Here is an 18,874-nt window from a genome sequence, read left to right on the forward strand (position 1 = left end):
GCACGAATTAAGGAGAAACAGCTAGAAAAAATAAAATATTATGAACTGCAAATTGAGGAGGAATGATTGTGCCAATAGTAATAGGAGGCCTTGGAGCAATACCCAAAGGGCTGTCTAGATACATGGAAATTTTGAACTTATCAGACCTGAATATTCTGATTTTGCAAAAAATCACCTTACTAGGAATTCCCTATACCAGGGGTCGGCAACCTAAAAAAGAAAAAGAGCCACTGGGAACCGGTTCCATCACAAATTAAAAAAAGAGGGAGCCGCGTGCGTGTGTCCATGCACGCGCATGCGCAAAAAGTTTTTTTGCGCATGCGCGGACGCACGCGGCTGCCATTTTTAAAAAAATGAGATGGAACCGGTTCCCGGTTGCCCGATGGCGACGGCCCGTCTGCAAAGCTGCCGCTTTCGGCAGCTTTGCAGACGGGCCGTGGCAGCTTCCGCAAAGAGCGGCGCCCCTGCCCATTCCGAGAGGTGCGCGCGCACCTCTCCGAACGACCGGAGGTGCGCGCGTACCTCCGTGCGAAGGGGCAGCGGTGCCGCTCTTTCAGGAAGCCCGCCGCGGCCCGTCTGTGAAGCTGCCGAAAGCGGCAGCTTAGCAAACGGGCCGCGGCAGCTTCCGCAAAGAGCGGCGCCCCTGCCCATTCCGAGAGGTGCGCGCGCACCTCTCCGAACGACCGGAGTTGCGCGCGCACCTCCCCAAACCTTTGGGGAGGTGCGCGCGTACCTCCGTGCGAAGGGGCAGCAGCGCCGCTCTTTCAGGAAGCTGCCGAAAGCGAAGGGGCAGCGGCGCCGCTCTTTCAGGAAGCTGCCGAAAGCGGCAGCTTCCTGAAAGAGCGGCACCGCTGCCCGTTCTCCGAACGACCGGAGTTGCGCACGCACCTCCCCAAACCTTTGGGGAGGTGCGCGCGTACCTCCGTGCGAAGGGGCAGCGGCGCCGCTCTTTCAGGAAGCTGCCGAAAGCGAAGGGGCAGCGGCGCCGCTCTTTCAGGAAGCTGCCGAAAGCGGCAGCTTCCTGAAAGAGCGGCACCGCTGCCCGTTCGCGCGGAGGTACGCGCGCACCTCCCCAAAGGTTTGGGGAGGTGCGCGCGCACCTCCGGTCGTTCGGAGAGGTGCGCGCGCACCTCTCGGAATGGGCAGGGGCGCCGCTCTTTGCGGAAGCTGCCGCGGCCCATCTGCTAAGCTGCCGCTTTCGGCAGCTTCACAGACGGGCCGAGGCGGGCTTCCTGAAAGAGCGGCACCGCTGCCCATTCGCGCGGAGGTACGCGCGCACCTCTCCAAAGGTTTGGGGAGGTGCGCGCGCACCTCCGCCCATTCGGGGAGGTGCGCGTGCACCTCTCCAAACGGGCGGTGCCACTCTCCATTTGGAGAGGTGCGCGCGCACCACTGCCCGTTGGAAGAGGTGCGCGCGCACCGGGCGGCTGGGAGCCGCAAGAGACGGCTCAAAGAGCCGCATGCGGCTCCGGAGCCGCAGGTTGCCGACCTGTGCCCTATACCCAGATGTAGTTAGGACTTGAACTGTTAAGTTTTTACCAGTCCCAGACTGTGAATCAAATTGAAGATTAAATATTAAATAATGATGATGATGATCAAGATTGCCTACAACTTGCAATGATATCTTTAATACCCACAACAATAACATCCGCCTATCCCAGGTTCTTGGGAAGGAGTTGATAGATGGATAAAAATGCCAAATCCAATCTAAACTTCTAGCTACATGTGCAGTCAATTATAATAATGAAAAATTCGAAACAGAAAAAGATAGAAACCAAAAAAATAACCTGACTCTATCCAAAAGCAGGAAGAAAAAGCTGGATAGATCTATCTGGAAAACTAATCCACATCTATGATGCTCCACATAATTTTTTTTATTAATGATACTTACCTATTCTATATTCAGGTGACACATTCTTGAAGCAATCAAGCAGCTTCTCATTGTCCATAAAATAATTTGGTTTCAGCCTCTTTAATGTTATATATGTTAAAATCATTCTGTTTGAAATGTCTACTGCAATAGAAAGTGTTTGATTTGGGGTTTGCTCATAAATAATTCAGAATAGTAAATATGGAATATCAGCAATAATTTATTTTGTGTATTAACACTTTTTTCTTAATTGTATAGGAAAGAACGTGAAGAATCCCCCTAAATCTTATCTAATCCATGCTGGTCTTGAGCCTTTGACATTTACTAATATGTTTCCCAGCTGGGAACACAGAGATGACATTGCTGAAATCACTGAAATGGTAAATGAACTTTTCTGTTCAGGTTTCTCAGTTTTCTATCTGCATTTGGACATGCTAGAACATCATGGTAGGTTAATCCAAGGGGTTAACCTGGATCGGGTGCTTGAAGCTTTTCAGGGCAGTGAGTTTTAAACAACAGGGAGGAGGTGGATTCCAAGTGATGTTTTATTACCTATTCATTAATATTCCAAGGCTCAAGGAAATATTTTAGTGATAAAATAACAATGGACTAAAAGCCTATTAAATTGTGGGCCAGGAGCTACTCCTTATCTTTCTCAGGAAATGGATTTCTTTTTTTGTGAAAAACTGGAGTTTGTACCTTTTTCTTTGTGATATAATAGAGTGCTTTATTTAGAAATATGAAGGCTAAAATAAAAATTTAAGATAACTACAAGAGAATATTGATTTGTAAATAAAGTATGAAACTTAAGACTGAGCCAATTAAAGAGAATCTGATGCCAGAGATCTTTTTATAAAATCATAAAATGTAAGTATTCTTTGAGATCAGCTTGAACAGCCCCCTGCCCAGGTTAAAAAAAACCAAACACTATTACTGAATCCCTGACAGATGGTCTTCCAGCCTTTCTTAAAACATCTCCAGAAGAAGGATGTCCTCCCTTTTCAAGCCATCTATCAGACAGCTATTACAGTAGAAAATACTGTTTGTCCAATCAAAATCTGCTTCCTTCTAATATAGATCCAGGTATTCTTTTCCTATATTCTGGAAAAATTAAGCAAGTCAAGTGTTATATTCACCCCTTCAAATACTTGAAGACAGCTATCATGTCTTTTCACAAATTTCTTTTTTCCAGATTAAACATAGCCTCTGTTTCCAACTATTCTCTATAATTTTTTTCCTCTGTTATCATATTTCTTTCTAATAGTCCAGTTTGTCAAGGCCCACCCTAAAACATGGTGCTAGAATAAGGATACAATATTTTAGATGTGGTCTGACCAATGCAGAATAGAAAGAAACACTTCTTTTGATCCTGACATAAGACATATACAGTTTATTTATTTATTTTTATTTTATTTATTTATTTTAATCCCATTTATATCCCGCCCTTCTCCGAAGACTCAGGGCGGCTTACAATTTAAGCACAAACCAATGTGCTTGGCAATAGCCTTCATTCTATTATAGGATTTTGTTGCTTTTTCCCCCCATCTGCATAAAAGTGTTGGCTTCTGCTCAGGTATGAAGCACCCAGACTCCCTGATTCTTTGGCTGATCAGTCTCACATTTATGTCTCTGGCTTTTCTGATCCAAATATAGGACGATGCATTTGTTTCTATTGAAATTCACATTGCTGCTTTCTGCCTATTATACAGTATAGCTGTAATGTTCAATCTAAGTATTTATAAATATGTTGAATGGGATAGGATGTGGAATTGACCCCTGCGATATGCCACCCAATGGTTCCTTCTAATTTGATTCACAGCCATTGAAGTACATTTGCTAAGTAGGATTGCTTAACAATTTTACTTCCATATAATGGCAGTATAGTCCAACTTATTCTTCTTTATTAGGATAGCATGGGAGACTTTGTTGAATGCTTTGGTGAACTCAAAGTATGCTTGTGCCCATTGCACTTGTATGATTAGTTAACTGGTCAGGTTTTTTATAAAAAAAATAACATAGGTTGGTTTGGCATATAAAACGTTATTCTTAATAAAGGAATGTTTACATTTGCCAAGCAAGCTCTTTACCACCACACACACTAAATTCTCATAAATCAATTGCTTAATCATAGGTTCCAGGTTTTCCTTACATATCCACAAAGGTATGTAACTGGAAGGAGGCTGAGAGTTCCCAAGCCTTTTTTGCTTCCAGTCCAGGCAATTGCCAAGAGTCAACACTGACTTGATGTATACTTCCGGTTTGCTGACGCAGCTGCCATAGATGCTAGAAGACTAGCTCCATCTTCCTCGTCCAGTTTCGCATTGCTGGGGGACCCTGGAAAGGGTCAAAAGCCGCCCTGTAGGTGTGACCAGCAAGGAGGGGCTCTCGCTGGATTGCAGGGGAGCAGTAGCTCTCCCACTAGAGCTAGCACAACCCTCCAAGCCGGCGGACGAAAGACCGGCCATAGTGATATGGCCTGTCACTAGGCTGCAGACAGCCGAAGTCACACTTACTACCAGGCAACCTTAAAGCAATGTGGAAGAGACTGGGTGATATCTATCTCTCTTAAATCCTAACTATTTTTTTACCTGCATAAGCTGCTAAAGTATTTTTTCCCCTGTGGAGAGGGAAGGGAGATTTTAGCCCTCCCTCTAGAAACAGCAGCCACCGATTATTCAGGGGAGTTTAAAACATTGAAAAAATAACTGGATCCCAACCAGAATTTTATTTCCTAAAGTTTGTGGACTAAAAGATTTTTTATTTTCTATTCTGTACTTTCTACTTTTACTGAAGATCTGGGTTTTTCCTTATAAAATAAAAGCAAAACTGAAAAGATTAAAATAACTGTTTAATACTTCAAATGGTAGGGGTGACATCTTGTGGCTAAACCTGATACTTCAACTTGTTATTGTTTAAAAGAGACTTGGCTGACAGCCCAGAAAATAGATAAGACTCATGTAACCTTGAAGCACCAGCTGTGAGAAGTTCAGTGTGCTCCTTACTCAGTGAAAAAAAAACTTTATTTCTGGACTTCCTGATTGTAAAGCTTCTAGTCTAACACATCATTATGGAAGAAGATCAGGAACAGATTTTTTCCTATGGATGAAGATCAGGAACAAATCCTTTCTATGTTGAAAGCAATTTATCAAACCCTCCTTACAGCTGGTGATGAAATAAGAGCCTACAGAAAAGAACAAGAAATATGCAAACTCAAACTTTGACTACAACTATAAAAAATCAACTATATAGAATACAACAGAAAAAGTGGAACAATTAAATATCATGACAGAAGATTTAACTGTTCAACAAACACGGATAATGGAAAATCCAGAAAAGAACTGACAATATGGAAAAAGGAAAAGACTTCCTATATAAATCAGAAGGAACCTGAGGATCAAGAAGAAGAACAGATGGAAGAGAAGATAAACAGTTCAGGACAACTACATTAAGATGGAAAAATAAAAAGGTGACCTGCTATTCCTGTTAGCCCTCTCAAAAGAAATGGCGACAGGATGGGTTTTTTCAGCGTCAAATAACATATATAACAATACAATAAGATTTGTTTGATGACTCAAAAGCACGGACATGGAAGACGATTTGGCAAAGAAAGAAAGCTAGAATAAGACCAAAGAAGAATGGTTTCAACCTACTTATGAGAATCAAAATAGAATATACTGAAATAGATAAAATGTGTACTTTGAATATAAGATATTGTTATGAATGGAGATAAAGAAACCTTGGTCATTTTGAATATTGCTTTGTTCATAAAGATCATGTAAAGGTGATTAAGATATATATAAGGTAAAAACCGATTGATGAATGTAATAAATATTACTTGACGTAGCGGTGAGAATGAAAATTATTAGTTTAAACATGAGATAGTAGATACAAAGAGGAAGAGAGAGGAAGTATTAAATGTTGAAATAAAAGAAATTTTGGTTAATAAATTTAAGATATTTGGAAATTATTAGAATATTATATTGTATTATTAATTTGTTGATGTAGATGGTGAGAACTTAAATAGATATTGAGTGTATCCTGAACACCAGATTTTGTGAGGAATTGTGATAAAGGAAATTGGGGTCATTTAAAACTTGGAAATGATAAATATTAAACATTAAATTTAAATATTAATGGAAAATTAAAATTGGGAAAAATTCACTAGGTCATTGATTGTCTAAAAGATTGAACATTAAAACAAAAGATATAAACTAAAACTATTGATTAATGTAAGAAAGTTATTTTTCATTTGATTGATAGAATAAGAAGTGTATTAATTTAAATATGAGACAGCACATATTAAGGGGAAAAGAGAGGAAATATTTATTGTAATAGTTTGAAATTTGTACTAATGATATTTTATGTAATTGAATTATTGCAACTCAGCCGCCACATTGTTTTTCAAAGATAAAACACTGACTTGATATAAGTAAGCAAGTAAATAAACAAACTTGAATTCTCTATAGAGATTACTTGTCTGAGTTGAGGCTGCTTCCTCGAAGAATTCAAACTTAGTATGAAACTGTTTGGTTCAGTTTATTTTTGTTTACTGCTTCTGTTTGGATTATTTTCTTTTGTGGTCTCTGGTTTTTCCTCAGGATGCTGAAGCTTCTAATCAGATCATCCTGGTAGAAGATGTGCTGGCCAAGCTGTGCCAAAAGTTTTATCCACTTGCTGATCTCTTAGCAAGGCCTCTTCCAGAGGGAGTGGACCCCCTTAATCTTGAAATCTACCTTTCAAATGAGGACTTTGAGGTAAACTAGAGGAAGTAACTCACTGTTATCTCTCTGCTTTGTATTCCTTTTGTATGATTGTCTGCATTTTTTAATTCTTACATTCTAATCCTTTTCAATGCCTTCTGGTTTTTTAATTCAGATTGCATTACAGTTAACTAGAGAAGAATACAACGCACTGCCTTCCTGGAAGCAGGTGAACCTCAAAAAGGCAAAAGGGCTTTTCTGAAAGGGCCAGAATTGTAATCATGGGCTGGAGCTGGAGTGGAACATGACCCATTGACATTTTCTGCACCTCTTGGCCAAAGTAGCATGCCCGTTTTCACCCTCCAAAGAGAGATTCTGCCTGAAGTTACTAGGCTCTGCTATCTATTCTGAAGTCACACCATAATGTAAATGTGCAAGAAGCACCTTTGGAAGACATTTGGTGGGCAACAACTCCAAAGTGCAGGCCAGGTTTAGAAATTAGGTTTTTTGTACTCTGAGCAGGAACTTTTCTGATTGCTGATCCTTTGGCTACCCACACTACGTGTCATTTGGGTTTTGAAAATGCTCTTTTTGTAAAGTGTTATTTTGTTCAAGCTGTGGATTTTCAAAAGGATTTGTATTTATGTAAACGCATAGGAGAAGGATGTATTTAACAGTGCAGTTTGTATTATTCATTTTCAATACTTTTGTAAAGAAAGTTCCAGGAAAGTAGCTAGACTTACTATTATCTTGTATTATGGCTGATTTTATGCTCTCTCTCTCTCTCTCTCTCTCTCTCTCTCTCTCTCTCTCTCTCTCTCTCTCTCTCTCTCTCTCTCTCTCTCTCTCTCTCCCTCCCTCCCTCCCTCCCTCCCTCCCTCCCTCCTTCCCTCATTCTGAATGTTTTAATTGAAAAAGTATTAGTCTCAGAGCTGTTTCAGCTGCTAAACTGAACCAAGAATTATCATAAACATTTCTAGAAAATCTCACTGAATCCAAATTTATATCCCAAAAATGTAATGTATAGTGCCTTGTTTTTTGTTGTTGTTCGTGTACAGTTTATATACCAAAACAATTGGCCTGCTTTTTTAAAATGGCTCACAACATACTCTACTTTTATAATAGTAGAAACTAAAAAAAACCTCAGTTTGTAATAATGTGGCAAACATAAATCATCTTTTGTGATAAAGACTTAAAGCAAGCCTTCAGAATAAATTTGTAGCAATGGACTGGCTCCTTATTCTCTCCTTTGCCATCTTAAGTAGATAACTGGATGGTGCCTCTTGATTTATGAATTATTGTGGGAAAATGCCTTTAAGAAAAATAAATAAATCCATTGACTCTTTCCATCTGTTTTCATGACTAAAACTGTTCTATGCAGGCAATAAAGATTTCTGCTTGTACATTTTAAAATGTCATAAGTTAGGGGCTGATCTGTGCATAAAAACTGGGTACCTATGTTACAGATTCCCCTGTATATTAAAAGCTCTCTAATTAAATCAAAATGATGTCCCATCGCAACTAGCAGCTTTCATCTAATGGGAGTTCAAGTCCAATAAGATCATGATAATAGAGTAATGTCTTGGCCATTAAGTCCTCTCCCTCTGAGTCAATCTTTATTATGTCTTTTATCACTAACAGTACCACAACTGTGTGGCACATAGAGTCAAGTAACTTTCTAGTTGTTATTTGTAGGGAAAAGGAGGCTAAGGAACAAATATTTTTTTTACAAAGTAACCTTCAAGGAGCAGATAAACATTATTTTCTGGGAATGGTTTAAAATAGCATTGCAATGGAATATATATGAAATATAACATTTGGTACTCCAGACTTAGAATATGTGTGATTAACCTAGGTCCCATTAATTTTGATTATCCTTAAGCATGATATATGTCTGGATCCAGCTCAGACTCTTGTGTCAACTTTTCCTTATATGTAAAGCTGTAAGTGTAATTTATTGTGTGCTCAGTAACGCAATTGGTGGCTACATAAATTTAATTTGAAGTTCAGATTCAGTCCATGAAACAACTGGCTAAACCTTGATTCTGGCAAGCTTCTGTGAAATGTCAAACTTGCAAAGGGATTATTTCATTACGAGAAATTAATGAACCCCTATTTCTGTGGCATTAAATTTAGTATTGATTTGAACGAAGGATGTTTGACCACGTTTGTATACTCTGTAAGCCTGTAATGTTTATTCTGATACACAAGATGTTTCTCTCCTTTTTCTCTGCAACATCACAAATAAAGTATTCAATTTCTAGCTTTTAATTTCAGAAAAGTATTCAATAGACTATGATAACTGAAAAAAATCACCTTCAGACAAAGAAAGTCTACAAGCCATTAGGATAAGTGACATGATCAATTCTTCAGATATTGTTCTTAATCTGACCAAACCAAATGCAGGCAAAACCTACTGAATTGCCATGTCAAATAAATTTAGACTAGTTTTTAAAAGTACTGTCTGAAGATACCAACCCTAGATACCAACCCTAGAAGGAAATAACTAGAAGTTAAGCACAATGCACTGATATATCTATATGTTTGAAGTTAAGTTGTGTGTTTAGGACATTTATCCTGAGTTGCTTGCACTTTTGGTCAGAATTATTTGCTAGAAAAAGCTTGAGTCATGTTACTGCTTAGAATATTCTATTAGAAAAATTCATACCAGGTTCTACAATTCAGTCATTATGGCCCTGCAGCTTCATATTTCTATTAGCTTGTGTAATAAGCCCTTAATTCCGCTGTAGCACCAACAGTAAAGAATCTAGTGGCTCTTTTAAACTGAGGGGTCTTTGCTGCTCTCTGAGCTTGATTGTTTCCTTGCAGATGTTTCATTACTCAAACTATATAACATAAACAGTGCTGGTAGGGAGTGGAGAACTCCAATCCTTACTAGAACTGATCATATAATCTATTTGGGGTTATGAAACATCAGCAAATAAACAACCAAAGTCAGGGAGAACCAAGGCTCTCTCATTTCAACCCTGAGGTACAAATATTTTCTTCTGATGATTCTTTAAACTAACATTGTGGCATGTCACTTCATTCCATTTATTAAATGATTAAAATCCAGAAAGAATTGAAGCTGAAAGCTTAAAGTAGTGTACATGTAAAATAGGCATATTGTGCTGAGTAAGTTTCTCATTTCCAACCAGTCTTTAAGGTGAGCTACTAGAAGGCACACAGAGATTGCTAGGGTCTTGCAATTTGTTTGGCAGTTCAACCATTTTCCTGTTCGGCCAAATGCAGTTCTTTCCTGTCTCCCGTTCTCCAAATCTATTCCTCCCCATTGTGAGATTTCCCTTCTCAATATTTTCAACTAGCAATTCTGAGGATCATTGAACAACACATCTGGAGAGATGAACACTGGACAACTCCTTTTGAACTTACAAGTAAAATTCAAATTTGTTATTTGTGAACACATAACCTAAAGGAGGCTTATGCAAAGCAAAATGGAAAGCAGTCAAGTTTGTTTCATCAGATTCATACAAAATATTTGCTACACTGTAAGGGAATTGCCTTTACTATTGAGAACTGTGACTTTCACATCATTAACTATAATTTGTAAGATTGATTGTGGAAGAGAGGGTACATCTGGTTTGTATCACCAAGATATCATCCATGTGTCAGGATTGCATCAGCCAAGATCTCATAGCAGGAAAGGATAGGAATAATGAATTGGATCTTGCTTGTGTGCTTGAGCTAAGGGACAATCTGGGTGTGTTGAAGTCCATTAACCCTGTTAATCCAGGTTCTAGTCATAAATGATTTCCATATGCTTTACTTGAGGGAGGAGTCAAGGGCAATTCAAGAATTCACGCTAGCTCATAGTCGTAAGTGAGGTCCCAGCCCTTTCAGAAAAACTTTGAAGATGGAACTGACCATTCTTTGTCTGCAGTTAAGGAGCTGCATGATGGATCGCATGATGGATTTTTGATTATTTGTCTTATACTTTAATGCTATTTTTGTACATTCCCAACCTTAATACTGTAGGCAGGAGTGTAACCTCAGAATTGCTTAGCTTGGAACAACACAGTGATTTTAGTAATAAATAAAAAAAAGTGACTGGCCCCAAAACATCCAACTTCTGGCTTTGTGCCTAAGGCAGAACTAGAACTTCCAGTTTCTAGCCTGGTGCCTTAACCACTACACCAAACAGACACATTTAGTGAAAAGTGCTATGAATCCATATCTTTATTCAAGGTGGGACAAGCTTTACTTGGGAATGGGCTATTTGTATTTCTGGTGAAAGAGTCAACAGTCATTTTCAGTTATATATGATTTCCAGAGCCAATTGAATGTTCTTTTCTAATCCTAAAATTCAGCTTTATACTGTAATCCAAAATTAATTCTTAATTTGGCAAAGTTTTTTTTTAAGGATTGGTCGAAAGACAAGCTGTATTTTTTTAAGGATTGTATTACCAAAACTTCTCGATAACAATATTTTAAAATATTCTGCTATATAATTAATCTAATCTGCATCACTAAACCAAGGGATTGGCTCATTAAAATCAAAGCTAAATCCTTATACTGTTTACATGTTTCTCTGCTAGATTCTGGAACCCATCCTGACAGAGGTGTCAGAAGATAGTGGGCAAAAAAGACAATGATCATAGAGGAGGTTTCTGCATAGCCATGAGGGTGCTGTTAAAGCTCTGTCTGGTTTTTATATGTATTGCATTTTTTAAAACCATACTCTGCAGACATCCCTGCTTGATCATTTCCCAAAACTCTAATGTTTATTAAGGCTACATCTTTCTTTCTTGTAATACTATCAAACTTGGATAACATTCTGTCCAATTCTCAACTGAGGGGAGGCTCAAGGCAACTGCATGAAATAAACAAGACTCAACAAAAGGAAAATAAAATTAGTTAAGGTTTAATATCATTAACAAAGAAACTGAAAAATGAAGGTATTAAAAAGCATCGCTGTTTAGAATATAGGCAGGCCTTACCAGCCATAATAGAGACTGGCAACTTTGTCCGTTGCTAGTGAAAGGCAGAAAGTCAGATAATTAATTTTACTTGCCCTTATATTTATTAAGTTATGTTCATTTTTGTATATTGAGCTGGAAAAATGATTCAGCCCTACCGCATGTGAAAAATTGTCCTTTATTAGAGTATGTTGTAAAAGTTATTCTGATATAGGCTCTTTTGTTCAGAAACGACATCTCTAGTGATAATCCTAATTTGATTAAACTCCTGTAAAGTACTAGATATTAGGAAAGAGGGTAATATTTTGGTCACACATTAAAATGCTGCCTTTCTATATGCAGAAATCTCCTAGTCCAACATGTCACAAATCATCCTAGGTGTCAACCTCCACCTGAAATCCCCACCAAGAAACACACGGGAGTCAAAAAGTCCTCTAATGTTATCTTTAATGGGCTGAATCATAGCGGCAAGTTAGAAAGCAAAAGCTGGCTCCAACGAAAAGGTGGGAAGCGATTAATTAAAACTCTCCTCCTCTCTCCTCTGACCAGTCAGGTCACGTTGTCCAATAGAATTCCCAATAATTGTTGTAAGAAGCATTCTCGGTTCACCAAAACAGAACTTTCATTTTTCTAGCTTTCTCATGATGATAAACCACCTCTGGATTCCACTCTCTCCCCATCTGCCCTCCCTGCTCTGTAGGCAAGCTAAACGCATGCAGCGGTCCTAAAGGCAGCCGGGTTCATAGCTTGACAGGTTGTCCTCCTTAGTGGGGAAAGGGAACCTGGAAAATAAAAGAACATTCATCAAAGTTCACTACTTTTCTCTTTCATTCGGCCCGGGTTTCCATGGATATCTAGCATGGAATTGTTTCACTAAACAATCTGCATTTACATTCTGTGCGTTCACCCATCTGGATTCTAACATGGAATACCCCTCTGTGGACTCTAGAATCAAGAATCTGCTTAACCTTGTAATGAGATTTCTTTTTTCCCCCATCACTATTGGGGCAGGGCTGCCGTCCCCATTGGCCTCAACGTGGATCCTTTGTAGGGCTTTAGCAGACTACAGTGAAATACAGAATGCATTTTTCCCAACTACTTTGTTAGTTTCAACTCCATCATCACCGGATTTATAACTTTTACTATGGGAATTGGACCTATGTACTTCAGCCCTAACTTCTTGCAACTTTATTTAAAGTTAAGGTACTTTGTAGATAGGATATATTGTCTTTCACCTCCTGCAGAGCTCATCTTTTATATGCTTTTTTTTCTGACTGTCAGCTGCTTTAGTTAGAGCTTTCTTTGCGTCGCTCCATATTTGTTGGAAAGAGCTCACCCAATTGCTTAGGATGGTTGAACATGGGAGTGCCTGGCATCGGCATGAACTCCACTCCAGTGGCCAACTTAAATGGAGTGAATCCAGTGCTACTGTGTACTCCGTTGTTATAAGCCACTTCTGCAAATGGCAGTAACTCTGCCCAGTTCATTTGCTGATAGTTAACATAGCAACACAGGTACTGTTCCTCTATCGCATTGGATCGTTCTGTCAAACCTTTAGTGCTCAGATGAAAAGTGGAAGAGAGACTGTGAGAAGACCCTACCATCCCCACCAACTTCCTCCAGAATTTTGTGGTGAACCTCCTGATCTGAAATTATATGCTTAGGCACCCAGTGCAAAGTGTTACAAGAATAATTTTGCCAGTTTCTGAGCTGAGGGGAGTCTAGCACAAGCAATGAAATGAAACTAGGTCAACCACCATCCAAATTACGGTATTCCCCCCCACTCTTGGGCACTCTACAATAAAGTTCATGGTTATCTCCTCCCAAGGTCTGGATGGATCAGCTATCCTCTGCTATCCGGGACTATTCCCTAGCAACCTTTTACTGGCTGCACACATTGCACAATTCCCTACATAGTTCTCATGTCCTTCTTCATTTTTGGCCACCAGAATTGATGACTCATGAGGTGTGGGGTCTTCAAGAAACCACTGCTGCTTGGTGTCATGGCTGCATTGTAGGACCTGCAACCGGAGCCAGTCTGGGACATATAACTTGCCCCCCTTCCATGCCAATTCATCTCTCATAGTTAACTCCACCTGGTGGGCTTTTAACCAGGCATCAGCCTGTAGCTCCTGTTTCAATTGCTGTGTAAATTCATCAGTGGGGGTTGAGCTCCTTCTTTTCTCCTGTCGTCTGGTCATCGCTTGTGCTGCTGGCTATCGGTCAGGGATGACAGAACTCATGACTCTTGATTCTGCTGCTTGGATGAAACCCCTTGCCAAGTTCTTATCAGTATAGGCTCTTAGCTCCTTCATCTCCTTTGGAGTCATGCAGTATATCTTTGGCTTGGGCAGCTTTGCCCCAGATAAGATTTCAATGGCACAGTCCATGGGGCATTGTGGGGGGAGGTTGTCACATTCCTTCTTGCTAAAAAACCTCCATGAAGTCTCTGTAGTCTCTTGGAACAGTTTGCCTCTCCTCCCCTCCCTGTGATGCTCTCTTGCTGCACTTAGCTGGTTTTCTCACCAACCCTGCCTTCTTGGATTGTTTCCCTTCCTCGCTGGGATTCTCCTGGGTCCATTTTTTCATGATCATTCATTCTACAGTTCTCTCCCAATAGATCCTGGGACCCACTTAGCTACCCAGGCTAAGCCTAGGATCATATCTTCAGCCTTTTTGGGTGGGACCACAAAGCAAATGGTTTCCCAGCTGCACTGGCTCGGTCAGGAGAGAGGCAGCCCCTCCCCCAGTCAGTGAACCATCTACCTGTTCAAACCTGATGGGCCCCTTTAACTTCCTTACATCCAGCCACAACCTTCACACTATTGTTTTGTTTATTAGGCAACGGTAGAAACCAGGGTATACAAGGGCTTTTGCTGCTCCCTCCACCCCCAACCAAAGAGCGTTGATCCTTACTTTGACTTCAAGGTGATTTACGGGTCCACTCACCATTGGATCATACTCTCCCTCACTCTCACTGTCATACAGGACCATTTGAGGCTCCTCTTCAGTCAGAGTTTGATCCCCTCCACTATCCAGAGAGTCCTCAATGACCCTAATCATCATATGTGATTTTTCTTTTCCCTTCTTCAGTGGCTTCTTTGACTTTGCAGGAGCTGGTGCTGCAGAGGTTGCACAGGGTGCTGGCACTGGGCACATCGCAGCTTGGAAGCACAGGATAGGTGTGCGCACTGGCTGCCTTGCAGGTGCACTGGCTGCAGATGCTGGTTGCTTCCTTCCCAGAGATCGTCTTTCATGGGCCTTCTTGGGGCAAGACTCTCACTGTACTTGCACAGAGTTAAATCCAATTCCACCATGGCAACTAACTGATACCAGTTGTCAAGCCAATTTGAGATGCCTCTGACCAGGCACAATTGGAATAGATTGCGTCTCAACCCCTCACGAAAGAATTGAGTTAGGAGCTGTTCTGGCCAGTGCCTCAACCTCCCTGCAATTCTTCAGAATTCGCAGATGTGCTGATCACTGGCCTGGACCCTTGTCTAATTTTCCTGACTCCCATTTCTGCCCATTGATTCTGTGTGGGGTCTCCAAAACATGCCTGAAGACCTCCCCCAGTAAAGCGTCTGGGGTTGCTATTTCAGGAGCATCCTCATCACGGAGAATGGTCACCCATTCTGCTGCTTCTGCTTTGAGATTAGCCATATTGAGCTGCTTTGTCTGGGTAGTCATTCCCATAACTATCAAGGTGGGCCCAGACCTGGTTCAGGAAGAACGCCAACTTCTCAGAGCTTCCATCAAATATCGCTCTTAAGGGGGGTGGCTGCTCAATTCCACCCCATCTGAGCCCATGGCAGGGGTCCTGGCTGTTCCTGTCCCCCCAGCATCCCGAGGTAAGGGCCTGACATTGGCAGGGGTGGCTGCCAACTAAATCTCTCCAGCTGGGGACCAGGAGCTTTCGGCATGTGGTAAAGTGGTTGGTTCCAGCTAAGACTCATCATGTCTGATCCACTCCTGTCTGCCTGAAATCCTCACCAAGAAACACATATGGGAATTAAAAAGTGTGAACCGCCCTGAGTCCTACGGGAGAAGGGCGGTATATAAGTCTAATAAACTAAACTAAACTAAACTAAACTAATGTTACCTTTAATGGGTTGAATCATAGGGGCAAGTTAGAAAGCAAAAGCTGGCTCCAATTAAAAGGTCAGAAGTGATTAATTAAAAGAGTAGTTCTCCTCCTCTCCTCTGACCAGTCAGGTCACTTTGTCCAATAGAATTCCCAATAATTGTTATAAGAAGCATTTTCGGTTTGCCAAAACAGAACTTTCACTTTTCTAGCTTTCTCATGATGATAAACCACCTCTGGATTCCACTCTCTCCCCATCTGCCCTCCCTGCTCTGTGGGCAAGCTAAAGGCACGCAGTGGTCCTAAAGGCAGCCGGGTCCATAGTTTTGACACTAAGCACTTTGAAATGCCATTTGACCTGCTAGAATTCCTGTAAAGTAAAGAGGGAATGAAGTTCCTCCTGTTCCGCTTGCAAGAATTGAAACCTTCCATATGGGAGTCAGGTATGGGAAGAACTGAAGTTGGAACACTAATGTCAGATTAAAGGCTTCTTTCTTGCCTTTCTCATTTTTCAGAATAGGCCTCCAAGGTCCCTTCCAACTCTGTATTGCTGCTATTCTGTTTTATTCTGTTAATTCTGTTTCCATTATTCTGTTATTGTGTTTCATTCTGTTATTCTGTTGTTCTGTTTTGTTATTCTGTTGTTATTCTGTATTCTGATTCTTGCCTGACAAACCTGTGGGACATGAAGTTCCTGCTACAAAGTCAGTCTCTCTCTCTCTCTCTCTCTCTCTCTCTCTCTCTCTCTCTCTCTCTCTCTCTCTCTCTCTCTCTCTCTGTGTGTGTGTGTGTGTGTGTGTGTGTGTGTGTATTGGGATGGGATGGGATGGGATGAGCTCTAACTAAATTGTTTGTTGCTATCTTTCTTGAGTTTTATCTGCTAAGTGATTTTAATTTAATCTGTATGGGAAAGAGAAAAACTGCCACGTCACACAGCTTCCAGGATTATGGATCTAAATTAAACTTACATTTCAAGGCCTCCTGGCTGTCACATGCCTAGCCAGAAATACACCCTCTTGCAGATCCTCTGTGCCTGCCAGCAACCCTGTCAGTCTAGGCAGCGCCCACCAACTTAGCTGCAGGAAGGCACTCTGGGCTACCAGCCAGGGAACTGTGGCTGTTAAATCTGCTTCTCCTAAGGGTATAATTTAACTGTTTCACTCCTGCCAAATTCCAGTAATAAAATAGGGATTGTACTTGGTGTGTCACTCCCATCTGCCTGCAGGGCTGGAAGTCTGAGTCAAAACATTTCTTTTTTCCTTTTCCTTTTAATATAGAGCCTGACGGATATGAGGTATAGACACCACCATTAGTACTGTTTTAGCTTGGGCTCATTAACAGCCCAATGCATGGTCTCACTGTCATGTTCCTCCAGGCTGAGATCATGCACTATCTGTGAACATTGAGCCCTTAGCAGAGGAGTTCATACACGATGCTCAGTCATGGTTGATTGAAAAAGACAAGAATGATATTCAGATGTGCTAACCATGGATTTGGCTTAAACAATGCAAACTCAAATAGTTTACTCAGGAAAAAAAATATAGGCTACAACCTATCCTTTATAGATTCCTGCAATAAATCAGGGCTCTCCAAACTTGACAACCTTAAGACTTGTGGACTTTAAATCCCAGAATTCCTCAGCCAGCCATGCTCTAAGCTAAAATCAACCAAAGCACATTGTAACTTGGTGTGGTGAGTAGTCTCAGATACTGTGTTATCTCATTTCCAAATAGATGTTGACAATATGGGAAAGACTTCCCACTGATGTTGACCAGGGCTGCTGAAATTATCTTCATGAACATCATCAGTGTCTAAGCAGTGGCCTCTCCCTCTCATTCTACCTAGTATTTTGTCTTGTATATCCCCAACCCCCCTTTTTCCCATATCCAACTCCATATCGATGGATGTCTGGTGTGATTCAAGAACAGTTGCTGGATTATTGTGCTCCAAATACACCATATGTAACTGGTTCAGACTTCCTGTCTCAGATACAACTCTTGATATGCTACTGACATTTACAGTTTCTAAAGAGTTAAAGTACATGGGGAGGATTTTAGCCCATTCATGCTAGCACGTGCAACAATATGGGATAAAGACTTACTAGGCTCCTGTCTTTATAACCAAGTCACCTGATTTCTGAATGGTTTTTATCAAACTGGTGTCTGATTGTTGCAGTTTAGTGAGTCTAGTCCACAGGTCTGCAACCCGTGGCTCTGGAGCCGCATGTGGCTCTTTCAGCTGTCTCCTGCGGCTCCCAGTCCTCTGCCATGTGCAGTCCAAAAAAAAAAGTGGGACTAAAAAAGTTCAACCAATCAATTCAAATATGCAGGGTAGGTGCATATCTCGCCTTGGCTCCACTCTTCAGTTAAACCCTGTTCTGTGCATGTGCGCATGTACGTGCATGCGCACATATTTTTTGCGGCTCCCAGTTTTTCCTTTTGTGAAGGAACCAGTTCCGAGTGGCTCTTTCACTGTTTCACGTTGCTGACCCCTGGTCTAGTCCTTCATCTGTTCTTTTTGTGTCCAATCCTGATTGGCTGTTCTGGTGGTGAAAATGAAGACAGAAATTCAGTTATCTCTGTTGTCTGAGTCTGCATAGCAGGCCACTTTGCCTTTGAAGCTGTTGGCAAAATATCAGTATATCTGCTGTCTAGATTGAAGTCAATAAATCTGAAACTCAACACTGCTCAACAGAACTAGAACTCTTTGAGGGACTTCAGTCAGCATTCTTCCATTGCATTTGTAATAAAATTAAAGCATGCTCCTTTTCACATTAAAGTAAAATTAATACAAAACAGCAATCCAGCTCGGCAAGTAACTATATACATATTTATATTGCCTGAAATATAATTGACTCAGTGGATGCAGCACTTAGACCTGCGGAGACTAAATTGAGTCAGACCTGGTTAGAACTTTGAGGAGAAATTATCAGGCAATTGCAAAGCTGTAAATTAGATTGGAGAGTTAAAAATACTTTCCTGGAAAAAAACAATTGAAAGTTGCTTCTGTATCCCATGAAATCTATGAAGTATCCAGAAGATGAATTTGAAGAACATTTTAGATGCTGCTGACCTAAAAAAAAAGCTTTGAGCTTGTTGCAGTGAATTCCATCATTTATCTATGCAGGATGCCAAGCACAACAAGACCTGACAGCTTACATCCCAGAATTCTGAAGAAGCTGGCAAATGTCATCTCAGAACCACTGAACCATCTCTTTCAAAAAAAAAATCCTGGAGCACCGGGGAACTACCAGAGGATTGGAAAAGAGCTGATGTGGTTCCCA

At 40.8% G+C, this 18,874-nt stretch overlaps 1 protein-coding gene across 11 annotated transcripts in view; it reads left to right on the forward strand.

Moving 5' to 3' along the window:
- Positions 1 to 8,845, forward strand: part of SVIL (supervillin) — a 186,986-nt gene extending 178,141 nt beyond the window's left edge. For all 11 annotated transcript variants that reach the window (XM_083379415.1, XM_083379407.1, XM_083379412.1 and 8 more), the window contains 3 exons: positions 2,129 to 2,250; positions 6,469 to 6,624; positions 6,746 to 8,845. In XM_083379415.1, the coding sequence (XP_083235541.1) occupies positions 2,129 to 2,250; positions 6,469 to 6,624; positions 6,746 to 6,832 (365 nt within the window). In that variant the 3' untranslated portion in view covers positions 6,833 to 8,845. The remainder of the gene's footprint in view (positions 1 to 2,128; positions 2,251 to 6,468; positions 6,625 to 6,745) is intronic.
- Positions 8,846 to 18,874: the final 10,029 nt, after the last annotated feature.

This window comes from Vipera ursinii, assembly GCF_947247035.1.
Source record: "Vipera ursinii genome assembly, chromosome: Z".
NCBI classification, from domain to species: Eukaryota; Metazoa; Chordata; class Lepidosauria; order Squamata; family Viperidae; genus Vipera; species Vipera ursinii.